This window comes from Dendropsophus ebraccatus, chromosome 3 (assembly GCF_027789765.1).
Source record: "Dendropsophus ebraccatus isolate aDenEbr1 chromosome 3, aDenEbr1.pat, whole genome shotgun sequence".
Classification (NCBI taxonomy): Eukaryota; Metazoa; Chordata; class Amphibia; order Anura; family Hylidae; genus Dendropsophus; species Dendropsophus ebraccatus.
Window position 1 is genome coordinate 86,059,811 of NC_091456.1, and position 14,230 is coordinate 86,074,040.

The following is a 14,230-nucleotide window of genomic DNA, read 5'->3' on the forward strand; positions in this document are numbered from 1 at the left end:
CTATCTCTCTCCTATCTATCTATCTATCTATCTATCTATCTGTCTATCTATCTCTCTCCTATCTATCTCCTATCTATCTATCTATCTATCTATCTATCTGTCTATCTATCTATCTATCTATCTATCTATCTATCTATCTCCTATCTATCTATCTATCTATCTATCTATCTCCTATCTATCTCCTATCTATCTATCTATCTATCTCCTATCTATCTATCTATCTATCTATCTATCTATCTATATATCTATCTATCTATCTCTCTCCTATCTATCTATCTATCTATCTATCTATCTATCTATCTATCTATCTCTCTCCTATCTATCTCCTATCTATCTATCTATCTATCTATCTATCTATCTATCTATCTATCTATCTCCCTATCTATCTACTATCTATCTACTATCTATCTATCTATCTATCTATCTATCTATCTATCTATCTATCTCCTATCTATCTCCTATCTATCTATCTATCTATCTATCTATCTATCTCCTATCTATCTATCTATCTATCTCCTATCTATCTATCTATCTATCTATCTATCTATCTATCTATCTCCTATCTATCTATCTATCTATCTCCTATCTATCTATCTATCTATCTATCTATCTATCTATCTATCTATCTATCTATCTCCTATCTATCATCTATCTATCTATCTATCTATCTATCTCCTATCTATCTATCTATCTATCTATCTATCTATCTATCTCCTATCTATCTATCTATCTATCTATCTATCTATCTATCTCCTATCTATCTATCTTCTATCTATCTATCTATCTATCTATCTATCTATCTATCTTCTATCTATCTATCTATCTATCTATCTATCTATCTATCTATCTCCTATCTATCTATCTATCTATCTATCTATCTATCTATCTATCTATCTTCTTTTTCTTTCTCTCTCTGTGCAGAGTCTGTATACACTGTGGCAATCTTCATGTACACAGTTCTGACCCTGGTGCTTAGTATACATGTAGTGCCACAGTATATACAGACACTGGCATCTCTCCTCACCTTGCCTTCTAGGAGTTTTTTTTTTTAATAAATAAAAATGTAAAAAGAGAATTGTCCATAATGTTGTTTAAAAACAGTGCATAACTACTACCCCATCATACCCCAACAGCTGAAACAGTACATAACTACTGCCCCCATCATACCCCAACAGCTGAAACAGTACATAACTACTGCCCCCATCATACCCCAACAGCTGAAACAGTACATAACTACTACCCCCAGCATACCCCAACTGCTAAACAGTGCATAACTACTGCCCCCAGTATACCCCAACAGCTAAACAGTGCATAACTACTGCCCCCAGTATACCCCAACAGCTGAAACAGTGCATAACTACTACCCCATCATACCCCAACTGCTAAACAGTGCATAACTACTGCCCCCAGTATACCCCAACAGCTGAAACAGTGCATAACTACTACCCCATCATACCCCAACAGCTGAAACAGTGCATAACTACTACCCCATCATACCCCAACAGCTGAAACAGTGCATAACTACTACCCCATCATACCCCAACAGCTGAAACAGTGCATAACTACTACCCCATCATACCCCAACAGCTGAAACAGTGCATAACTACTACCCCATCATACCCCAACAGCTAAACAGTGCATAACTACTGCCCCCAGCATACCCCAACAGCTGAAACAGTGCATAACTACTACCCCATCATACCCCAACAGCTGAAACAGTACATAACTACTGCCCCCATCATACCCCAACAGCTGAAACAGTACATAACTACTACCCCCAGCATACCCCAACTGCTAAACAGTGCATAACTACTGCCCCCAGTATACCCCAACAGCTAAACAGTGCATAACTACTGCCCCCAGCATATCCCAACAGCTGAAACAGTACATAACTACTACCCCCAGCATACCCCAACTGCTAAACAGTGCATAACTACTACCCCATCATACCCCAACAGCTAAACAGTGCATAACTACTGCCCCCAGCATACCCCAACAGCTGAAACAGTGCATAACTACTACCCCATCATACCCCAACAGCTGAAACAGTGCATAACTACTACCCCATCATACCCCAACAGCTGAAACAGTGCATAACTACTACCCCATCATACCCCAACAGCTAAACAGTGCATAACTACTGCCCCCAGCATACCCCAACAGCTGAAACAGTGCATAACTACTACCCCATCATACCCCAACAGCTAAACAGTGCATAACTACTGCCCCCAGCATACCCCAACAGCTGAAACAGTGCATAACTACTACCCCATCATACCCCAACAGCTGAAACAGTGCATAACTACTGCCCCCATCATACCCCAACAGCTGAAACAGTACATAACTACTACCCCCATCATACCCCAACTGCTAAACAGTGCATAACTACTGCCCCCAGCATATCCCAACAGCTAAACAGTGCATAACTACTGCCCCCAGCATACCCCAACAGCTAAACAGTGCATAACTACTGCCCCCAGCATACCCCAACAGCTAAACAGTGCATAACTACTGCACCCAGCATATCCCAACAGCTAAACAGTGCATAACTACTGCCCCCAGCATACCCCAACAGCTAAACAGTGCATAACTACTGCCCCCAGCATACCCCAACAGCTAAACAGTGCATAACTACTGCCCCCAGCATACCCCAACAGCTAAACAGTGCATAACTACTGCCCCCAGCATACCCCAACAGCTAAACAGTGCATAACTACTGCCCCCAGCATACCCCAACAGCTAAACAGTGCATAACTACTGCACCCAGCATATCCCAACAGCTAAACAGTGCATAACTACTGCCCCCAGCATACCCCAACAGCTAAACAGTGCATAACTACTGCCCCCAGCATACCCCAACAGCTAAACAGTGCATAACTACTGCCCCCAGCATACCCCAACAGCTAAACAGTGCATAACTACTGCACCAAGCATACCCCAACAGCTAAACAGTGCATAACTACTGCCCCCAGCATACCCCAACAGCTAAACAGTGCATAACTACTGCCCCCAGCATACCCCAACAGCTAAACAATGCATAACTACTGCCCCCAGCATACCCCAACTGCTAAACAGTGCATAACTACTGCCCCCAGTATACCCCAACAGCTAAACAGTGCATAACTACTGCCCCCAGCATATCCCGACAGCTGAAACAGTACATAACTACTACCCCCAGCATACCCCAACTGCTAAACAGTGCATAACTACTGCCCCCAGTATACCCCAACAGCTAAACAGTGCATAACTACTGCCCCCAGCATATCCCAACAGCTGAAACAGTGCATAACTACTACCCCATCATACCCCAACAGCTAAACAGTGCATAACTACTGCCCCCAGCATACCCCAACAGCTGAAACAGTGCATAACTACTACCCCATCATACCCCAACAGCTGAAACAGTGCATAACTACTACCCCATCACACCCCAACAGCTGAAACAGTGCATAACTACTACCCCATCATACCCCAACAGCTGAAACAGTGCATAACTACTACCCCATCATACCCCAACAGCTGAAACAGTACATAACTACTGCCCCCATCATACCCCAACAGCTGAAACAGTACATAACTACTACCCCCAGCATACCCCAACTGCTAAACAGTGCATAACTACTGCCTTCAGCATACCCCAACAGCTAAACAGTGCATAACTACTGCTCCCAGCATACCCCAACAGCTAAACAGTGCATAACTACTGCCCCCAGCATACCCCAACAGCTAAACAGTGCATAACTACTGCACCCAGCATATCCCAACAGCTAAACAGTGCATAACTACTGCCCCCAGCATACCCCAACAGCTAAACAGTGCATAACTACTGCCCCCAGCATACCCCAACAGCTAAACAGTGCATAACTACTGCCCCCAGCATACCCCAACAGCTAAACAGTGCATAACTACTGCCCCCAGCATACCCCAACAGCTAAACAGTGCATAACTACTGCCCCCAGCATACCCCAACAGCTAAACAGTGCATAACTACTGCCCCCAGCATACCCCAACAGCTAAACAGTGCATACCTCCTATCTATCTATCTATCTATCTATCTATCTCCCTCCTATCTATCTATCTATCTCCCTCCTATCTATCTATCTATCTATCTCCCTCCTATCTATCTATCTATCTATCTATCTCCCTCCTATCTATCTATCTATCTATCTATCTCCCTCCTATCTATCTATCTATCTATCTATCTATCTATCTATCTATCTATCTATCTCCCTCCTATCTATCTATCTATCTCCCTCCTATCTATATATCTATCTATCTATCTCCCTATCTATATCCTATCAGCTGAAACAGTGCATAACTACTGTCCCCAGCATACCCCAACAGCTAAACAGTGCATAACTACTGCCCCCAGCATATCCCAACAGCTAAACAGTGCATAACTACTGCCCCCAGCATACCCCAACTGCTAAACAGTGCATAACTACTGCCTTCAGCATACCCCAACAGCTAAACAGTGCATAACTACTGCTCCCAGCATACCCCAACAGCTAAACAGTGCATAACTACTGCCCCCAGCATACCCCAACAGCTAAACAGTGCATAACTACTGCACCCAGCATATCCCAACAGCTAAACAGTGCATAACTACTGCCCCCAGCATACCCCAACAGCTAAACAGTGCATAACTACTGCCCCCAGCATACCCCAACAGCTAAACAGTGCATAACTACTGCCCCCAGCATACCCCAACAGCTAAACAGTGCATAACTACTGCCCCCAGCATACCCCAACAGCTAAACAGTGCATAACTACTGCCCCCAGCATACCCCAACAGCTAAACAGTGCATAACTACTGCCCCCAGCATACCCCAACAGCTAAACAGTGCATACCTCCTATCTATCTATCTATCTCCCTCCTATCTATCTATCTATCTCCCTCCTATCTATCTATCTATCTATCTATCTATCTCCCTCCTATCTATCTATCTATCTATCTATCTATGCAAAAAACGTTCAGCAGCACACCAGCATAAAGGTGAAAAAGGTGATTTATTCCAAAAATACAGAGAAGTACAGGAGATGCGACGTTTCGACCTCCTCACGAGATCATTATCAAGCATAGTGGGAGTGTCTCAGTGATGTCATTATATACCCAACAAATTGGTCCAATTAGTGATGTCATAAAATCATTTGCATACATAAATAAATAAACAAAATCAAACAGATCAGTGTACAGTGAGTGGCATAAAGGATAAGTCTCTGATGTTCAGAGATAATAGTGACAATAGTGCTGTGTAAAGTGCACTGTGCAGCGCTCAATAATGCACTGTCATGAGTACAAAAGTTCATAAAGTCCATAAGAGGTTAACATGAGGTCGGGGGCACTCACCACGATTTGCATAGCAGAATGGAAGAGTGATGCAAGGAGCACGAGGAGTAGATCTAATGGAGTCCGGCATCCCAGCTCGGCGTGGGGGTGAGAGATCTGCGCATGCGTCAGTATCAGACCGCCCCTTAGAGCAGGAGGAACGCTGGTTGAGTAGTGTTTACCGTCGCCATGGTGACGGACGGCACAGAGTCATGCACTGCCGGGTCTAGGAGCAGTTAGGAGATCAGGGGTTCCACGAGATGGTACGGGTAAGAACCGCAAATCGGACCGCTTCTGAACCGCTGCGGATCTCGCCGTCGCTCCAGAGTGCCACATCGCTGCAGCGGACTGGAACTGAAAGTAGTAACCCTTACCCCGCTGGTCCAAGATTATAGATCCCCGGCAGGTCTGGAAAGTATAGTATGTTCTTTGAGCTCCTGTGCAGAGAACTAATGTAAATTGCTGGTAGTGTGTGAGTGACCCAACGACCTCAAGATCTGAAAAAAAACAAAAATCTATCTATCTATCTCCCTCCTATCTATCTATCTATCTATCTATCTATCTATCTCCCTCCTATCTATCTATCTATCTATCTATCTCCCTCCTATCTATCTATCTATCTCCCTCCTATCTATATATCTATCTATCTATCTCCCTATCTATATCCTATCAGCTGAAACAGTGCATAACTACTGTCCCCAGCATACCCCAACAGCTAAACAGTGCATAACTACTGCCCCCCGCATATCCCAACAGCTAAACAGTGCATAACTACTGCCCCCATCATACCCCAACAGCTAAACAGTGCATAACTACTGCCCCCATCATACCCCAACAGCTAAACAGTGCATAACTACTGCACCCAGCATATCCCAACAGGCCAAGTCCAAATTTGCTGTTTTTTAGTGAAGTCACATCTCAGAGAAAATTTCAAAAAGTGATGAAAAGGTCACATATATAACAGTTGGGGGGGTAGATGATAAATAGATAATAGATAGATAGGGGGAGATTTATCAAACATGGTGTAAAGTGAACCTGGCTCAGTCGCCCCTAGTAACCAATCAGATTCCACCTCTCATTCCTCACAGACTCTTTGGAAAATGAAAGGTGGAATCTGATTGGTTGCTAGGGACAACTGAGCCAGTTTCACTTTACACCATGTTTGATAAATCATAGATCGTACTACTATCGGGGGTCGGATGGTTTGGGGGGCTGGGGTTTAGGGGTGGCACTCGTTGTAGGATTTAGTATATCGTATCTAAATCTAAATACTACAGCCTCCCGTCATGTTTGTGGTTTTATTGTGGGGGTTGTCTGGAGGGGTGGGAGGCTGTAAGATTTAGTGTATGTCACCATAAGGGGGTATCAACAGGGGCGGGGGGGGGCGCCAAAAGAAAGTTTTGCACGGGGCGCCATCTTCCCTAAGGCCGGCCCTGATGATGGTAATAATAATAATAACAGTAAACAAACTGGTAAACAGTATAATAGTAAATGTAGTTAAAACTGAATAATATTTGTTGTTTTGTTGAGGGTCATAGCTGTCAAAGAGAATAAACCTGAGCATGGCAGGGGGATTTATTTGCCATATAGACATTAAACTTTGAATATGGCAAGGAGGAATTATGTGGTAGTGGCTAAAGGTAACTTGAGAACAGATGAAGCCATTAATGGCTTCAAAAAAAGAGGGGCTATAAAAGAGAGAATTTGTGGCTAAAGTGACTTGGTTATTTCTCTTTTATGCTGAAATTACACCTTACAGAGACACTGTTGGTCTGAGCTGATTATAGACTATGTTGACTGCAAAGTAACATCTGACTCTGGCAAGATAAAAGAAGCAAAGTAGTGCATGTGAAGTGAGTTAGGAGGCATTCGCACGTACCTTAATTACAGTCTGTGCACAGAGGATATGCTATGGACTGAAATTTGGAGCTCTGCATAAATCTTCATGCTACTGCATTGACATGCTGTGTCAGTACAGTAGCGCAAACATTTAAACAGCTTTAGAGGTTCCGGCATTATAAAGAATGCTAATGCCAGGAACTACAAACTCTATTCCATAGCACAACGCCTGTATTTACGGACCGTGTGTGCCCCCCCTTAAGTAGAGAGTTCATATAGAAGCAAAGGGGTGGAGACCCCTGAGCCAGTCTGACTTATTACAGCTTCTTTTTTGATTCTAGGGAAGAGAAAGGATAGCACTCATGTACAATATAGTGCCAGTGCCATCATTCTCTCCACATCATCCATTTAATACACTCACATCCATGGCATGGAATAAATGGCCATGACAGAATTCTACAAATATGTCAAAAACATCATAAAAACAATACAGTGTATGTTATAAAAAGATACTCATATGTATTTTATCTTGTAAACCAATCCCCATGCGTTCGTTCTCTGGATCCATTTAGCTTTTATGTGCCATAGAAATCTGCATCAGTACATACCTGCTGTAAGTTCAACTCTTTCTACCAGTAAAATAAAGCAAAATATGACCTTGTTCCAACAATGCTTTTTTAGGCGAAAAAAACCCTGCAGTTTAATAATGATCACGATAAAAGTTTAAACCACCCCCTTTACCATTTTATATGTAAAACACATAAAAGTAAGAAAACATACTTGATATTGTAGCGTGTGTAATTGTCCAATCTAGTATAATATATAACAATTGTGTTCACATATGTTAAACGTTGTAAACGATGAAAGCAAAAAAGCGCCAGGATTGCTGATTTTACATTATATATCAGGGGAAAAAAATGTAATAAAGAGCAATCAAAATGTCTCATCTACACAAATATGATACCAATGAAAACTAGAGATTGTGGCACAAAGTGCATTTGTAAGCAGGGGCATATCTTCCAAGCAGACAGACCATGTGACTTCTATTAAGCTCATATTGGAAGGGGGTCTCTGATTGAATTACAGTGGTACCTTGGTTTAAGAGTAACTTGGTTTAAGAGCGCTTTGGTTTAAGAGCTCACAGTTTTTCAAAATTGTGACTTGGTTTAAGGGCATTGTTTTGGATTAAGAGCTCCCTGTACTGGGTGGGAGGGGGAGCGGGGGAGGGGCATGGTCTGCATAACGGGGTCTACAGCACTGTACTCTGACCTGGGAAGTCTCCCTGATCTTCTAAATCATAGCAGATCCACTTCAGGCTGGGGCTTACATCAGGGGACAGGACTGTAGAGGTAATCTCTTCATAGCTGTAACCCCTCACTCCCCGGACAGAGAGCACTGCATGTATGTGCCCACATCTGCCCTGATCATTCCTTCATGCTCCCTGCAGTCTCTGTCAGTCCTGATTGGTCTATGCTGAACACACACCCCTTCCCCATTGCTGTCATGTGACCATGTGAAGCAGCCCTGCTTCTCTATTCTAGCTTTTTGTACTACACTACTGCATTATGGGGATCTGCGGCTCCATCCTGTATCTACAAACTGCTGCTGTATTTTCAGATTTATGCAGTTACTATACATTATACTTCATATGTTGATTGTTATACTGTACAGTAACTTATAATATCACATATTCAGCTGTTTATAAATGTTTGTCTCATTTGTTTTACATGTTATTCAGAATAAAAAATCATTATTTTTGAGGTGTGGAACCAATTATCTGCATTTCAATGATTTCTTAAGGGAAAATTTGCTTTGGTTTAAGAGTGGATTTGGATTACAAGCCCAGTCCCAGAACGAATTATACTCGTAAGCCAAGGCACCACTGTTCTTCCCTCTGCTTCTTGCTGGTGTCATGGTTTTCCTCCAGCTACCACTAGGGGGAGCTCAATCCATATACATTTTTTCCAGCTCCTATTCAATTCTGTCTAAGGATATAGTAGGGTCTGCAGCAGCAGTATTATATACAGTGTGCACTGAAGCAGGGAATCTGGAGCTCACTGGGGAAAATTGATCAGTTCTCTGTCAATTGAATATATTGAAAAACATTGTTCAGTAACAATATGGAAGTAATATATAAGCATTATATGGTGGTCATATTTAGTCCTTGTATGACACCAACAATGTAAAATAAAAGTTATGTACACTATTCGGCCAGTATATTAAAAATACCTACCTATTATTGTGTACAATCTAGTTACACCACCCCAACCTATCAATAACTGTTGCTACTAGATAAATTTCTTTTTTACCTTGTAAGGTAGTTGTAAGAAAAGTCTTCCAACATTCCTCATGACTGTGCTTATCCTCAGGTACATTAAGTTCAGGCCCAGAACACACTTCCTCTGGGTCTATCTGAGAGAAAGGATTTGAACTTGGAACAATTTCCAAAGATTTTGCATTATTGAACAGACGCTGCCTAATAAAGAAATGTAAAGAATTTGCAAAGTTTTTATTGTAATTGGTATTTGAAAGGCTGATATATGCAACAAATAAGCTATACTTAGCCATTTTAAAGAAAAGGAAACGGTTTAGCATTATTATATATATAGTTGTTTTGAGGAAAGAAAAACTTTATAAAACAATGATGATGTTATAACAACTATGGGCTATGTTCAGACAATGGGACGACCACCAAAACTTGTAAGGAGAGCCTAACACCCAGATACAGAGAAAATTTAAATAAGATTAGTATGATATTCAAATGTTGTCTCTATGTATTTCTTCGTGTTATGATTTTCTTAAAACTGAAGCTCAATGACAGCATTTTGTTTTGATATGGTAAAAATTGGGGGGCAAATTTCATGGGTACAACATGATTTCACTAAAACAGTCTCTAAATTTTGCCATTTGTTAACATTTTGCCGAGTGTTAACAATAAAATACCATAATTTGAAATGAGAAGACATCCTTAGAGAGGCATTAGAGAAGGGTACTAGTAATCTATTACTACCCCATTCTCAGAGACAGTGAAAGTGAAGGGCCTACTTTGGTATAGTAATGGGATGGCTGCCAGTGATAGGATAGGCTGCTGGCTGTCCTCTTGAGCCTCTTCCTTGCATGCTCTCAGTCCTGGCATTGGAAGGCGCAGTTCCATCCTCCTTCCCCCAAATATAATTAGAGGTGTGGGTGTCTGGGGAGGAGGAGAAAGGCAAGACACAGGCAAGGCAAACTGTCCTGACCATCTCTGAGATCTGTGGTATGCTCTCAGGTGGCTGGGTTGCTTTCAGCCTCCTTCTTCCTCCTGCCATTAGTAGGGCAAATGCAAAGAGGGGGAGGCAGGCTTCACGGGAAAAAGTGGGGTATGGTTATTTGAAAACAAAACAAGTAAAAATAAAGTTTTTTAAGGATTTCTAGGTGGGCCACATCCGTACCAATAGTAAGGGTCCAAAGATGGGCTACAAAAGTGGTGGAGAGTGTGAGGCATAAAAAATATCAGGAAAGACTTACGAATTTGAATCTATACAGTCTGGAGGAAAGAAGAAAAATTGGGGACATGATCAAAACATTTAAAAGGTACCTACCATACTGTTTGCATGGCATGATACCTGTTCAAAACTCCTGCTACTCTGTACTCCGTTCTAAAACAAGCGTAGTACAGACCTGCCAAAAGGTCCACTTACAGTGCAGCCTATGGAGCTTCCGGCAGGTCTGTACTACGCTTGTTTTGCAGAATTATCCCGCTGTGCAAACAAAATGGTAGGTACCCTTCAAATATGTTAAGAGACTAAATAAGATTCAGGAGGGAAGTGTTTTTTTTTTAATAAAATACTAAACACAAGAACAAGAGGACACAGTGAGAGGTTAGTCAGGGTAAAGATCAAAAACAACTTGAGAAAATATCACTTTACTGAAAAAGTAGTAGATGCTTGGAACAAACTTCCAGATGTGGTTGGTAAATCTACACTAACTGAAAGTAAACATGCCTGAGATAAACCTACCGTATTTTCCGAAGTATAAGGTGACTGGGCGTATAAGACGACCCCTGACTTTTAAGAAGATTGTCAGGGGTTCGCCTTAAACGCCGGAAAATAATAACCCCTGCCTGACCACAGCCCTGCTTCCCAAAGCCTCTGTCATTCTCCTGAAGCTCTCCTGACAGCTGAGCGTCTCCAAGCTTCTCCAATGAGACGCTTGCCTGCCTGGGAGAGCTTCAGGGGTTCTCCGGCGCAGGCAGATGCCAGGAACAGGCCCCAGGTAAGTTAAAGGGGAACTCCAGGTAGAGGTTGAAAAAATAAAACGTCTGCAGAAGCATATACATTACTTACCTGTCTACCCAGTTTTGAAACTACTAAAAATCCATTTGTTTGGGGTTTTTTGTTCTGTATTGTGTTTCTGTCCTTCCTGTTTGAGCAGTTCCCAGAATGCAATGCTTTCCCTCATGTGATCATCACAGTCCCCCACCCATCACAGTCAGTATAATTAGTGCTGCACCTGCTTCTGGCCATTCAGAGATGGTGGATCACTCAGGGGATTTGGGGGATTCAGCCAAGCCTGCTGTGACATCACGCCCTGCCCCCTGTCTGCATTATCAGCCTGTCCTCAGCAAACACACACAATGTGAGACAGAGGCATGGAAGATTTGTCTCCTAAGTGGGGATAGCAGCAGGAGCAGGAGACAATGTGGATTGGCACAGGGGCCATTTTTTTCACTTCCTGGATTTCTATCAGCTACCAGTGTGGCAGAATGGCGCAGATACGGTAATACATTATATGGACACATCTATATAACTTTAAATGTACTTTTAATAGAAAACAAGTTTTTCTTATCCGGAGTTCCCCTTTAACTGTTTGTTTTTTTATAGTGGTCGCCCCATACGGTGGGGATGCAGCCATTTTTGAGCTCCCCCATCGTATGGGGTGACCATACCCAGCGTATAAGACGATCCACAACTTCTAAGAAGATTTTTCGGAGTTAAAAAGTAATTTTATACGCCGGGAAATACGGTATATCTATCGTAAGATGATGATAAAGGATGTACGAAAAGGGCAGACTGGGTGGACCAGGTGGTCGTTTTCTGATGACAATCTTTTATGTTACCGGTTCATTACCACTTATATAAATCACAAATCACAATATATACTTCTCCAGAAAGTGAGTAAAGGAAGCATATCTCTTCCACACTTCTGTGACCGAGTCCTCTTCATGTACTTTGCAGATTGGAATGGCTGCATTTAAAAAAAAAATAAAATACATTTTATATGCACTTTTACAGCATGAATTGCACATTGCACTATCAATGTATTTCCAAATTCATAAGAGCGCCCTTTAAGGAGTACTCTGGCGCCCCCCCCCAAAAAAAAACCCCAAAACAACAAACTATAGACATATACTTACCATCCCACCGGTGCCCATTCGCACCGGCAGCCTTTTCATTGGTTGGAGTGCACCACATGGCTTCCAGCAAGCTCAGACAGTGTGTGTTAATTAAGCAGAAAAAGAAAAATGCTGCACTACCCCTTTAATATCATTAGCCGAACAAGAGGTGTCTAGTGGAGGTAAAGTGGAGGTCTGCAATTTTTGTATTCCTTTTAGGCCCAGGCACATTAAGCAGTGCAGCATATTATGTAAGTAATAAAACAATTGCATGGCACAGTGTAAAAAACTTACAGTGCAAGGATATGTTCACACAACATATTTTTTATGACAAGAACGGATGTTGTTTTCAATTAAAAGAACGTCAGTTCTTATCATAAAGAAATGTGTTGTACTGAAGTCAAAGCAAACAATGGCCATTGTTCACACAATGGGGGAGATTTATCAAAGGGTGTAAAATTTAGACTGGTGCAAACTACAAACAGCAACCGATCACAGCTCAGCTTTAGGCAGTGCTGAAAGGAAAGATGAGCTGTGATTGGTTGCTGTGGGCAGTTTGCACCAGTCTAAATTTAACACCCTTTGATACGACCATTGTTTGATACGACCGTGGAAATAATTGATATGCCAATTATTTCTGGCTCTTTTGCACTGATTTTAATGCAATTTTCACTGCAACAACAGGTGCCTGGGGTTATTAATGGCTCTCTGCCTGTCAGCGCACACTGCGGGGGTGATTGACAGGAAGAGAGGCCCGGTATGTGCCGTGGCTGCAGCAATAGCTCTGTATGATGCTTGAGGAAACCATATCAGCACAATCGTCACAATCAGCACAAGCCCTGGAAAAATAAGCCCAAAATGAAAGACAAATTTCCTCAGAATCACCTGGATAAGTTAAAGCATCACACAGTTATTGCCACATTAAGTGAGACAGGTCAGATTTGAATACTTGGCCTTGGTCATTAAATAGTAAAGGTCTGAAATTGTGTTGGTCATTAAGTTAAACACTATGGGGGACATTTATGACGTCCGTTGTTTTTTACGGCGGGCTTACAAATGTCCCCGCAGCTCAGGGGATTTATGTAGAGGCGCATTGCCTCTACATAAATCCCGATTGCATGGAGCCAGTCTGTGCAAAAATTTTGAAACCTACGCCAGCTTAGAGCTGGCGTAGGTTTCGGTATCATTTTTTCACAGAAAAAAATGATAAATGTGGCACGCGCAGAGGCCGTGCTCCCTCTGCTTGTAGACGCACCCCCCGTAACCCCCCCCCCCTCCGCCCCACTGGCGAAGGTGGCACAGATGGGGCAGATGCGAAAAAAAAATCGCAAAAATACCGTTTGCGAATATTTTTACGCCAATTTGCCCCATCTGTGCCTAAAAAAGGCATTTACACCTTTTCATACAAGTCCCCCTATAAGTAAAGCAACATACATCTTTTCCATGGTGTTCTATATACATCATTGTTGCTGTGACAATATTCTTCCTCTTGTAAAATTTCTTTAGGAAATGAGATGAGCATCCAAGATGTAGCAAGTTTCTGCATCATTAAATTCTGCATATAAAAAGAAAAAATACTGCTTATTGTTATGCATAGTAATTGTGAACTCACTACCAATGTAAAGAAATAAGTAAACAGTATTTAGGGAATCTATTAAATCCAAGTCTAGACAAACTGATGCTGCAGG

At 42.1% G+C, this 14,230-nt stretch overlaps 1 protein-coding gene across 6 annotated transcripts in view; it reads right to left on the bottom strand.

The window, feature by feature from the left end:
* SHOC1 (shortage in chiasmata 1) overlaps nt 1-14,230 on the bottom strand; it is a 134,549-nt gene that overhangs the window by 111,374 nt on the left and 8,945 nt on the right. For 5 of the 6 annotated variants that reach the window (XR_011362317.1, XM_069964340.1, XM_069964337.1 and 2 more), the window contains exons 3-5: nt 13,977-14,097; nt 12,310-12,394; nt 9,478-9,644 (exon numbers count right to left, since the gene is read on the bottom strand). Coding sequence is in view for 4 of the 6 variants with exons in the window: in XM_069964340.1 (XP_069820441.1) it covers nt 9,478-9,644; nt 12,310-12,394; nt 13,977-14,097 (373 nt within the window). In the remaining 2 variants the exon portion in view is untranslated. Of the gene's footprint in view, nt 1-5,350; nt 5,537-9,477; nt 9,645-12,309; nt 12,395-13,976; nt 14,098-14,230 lie in introns of those variants that run through there. The other variant, XM_069964341.1, reaches the window with a different exon arrangement.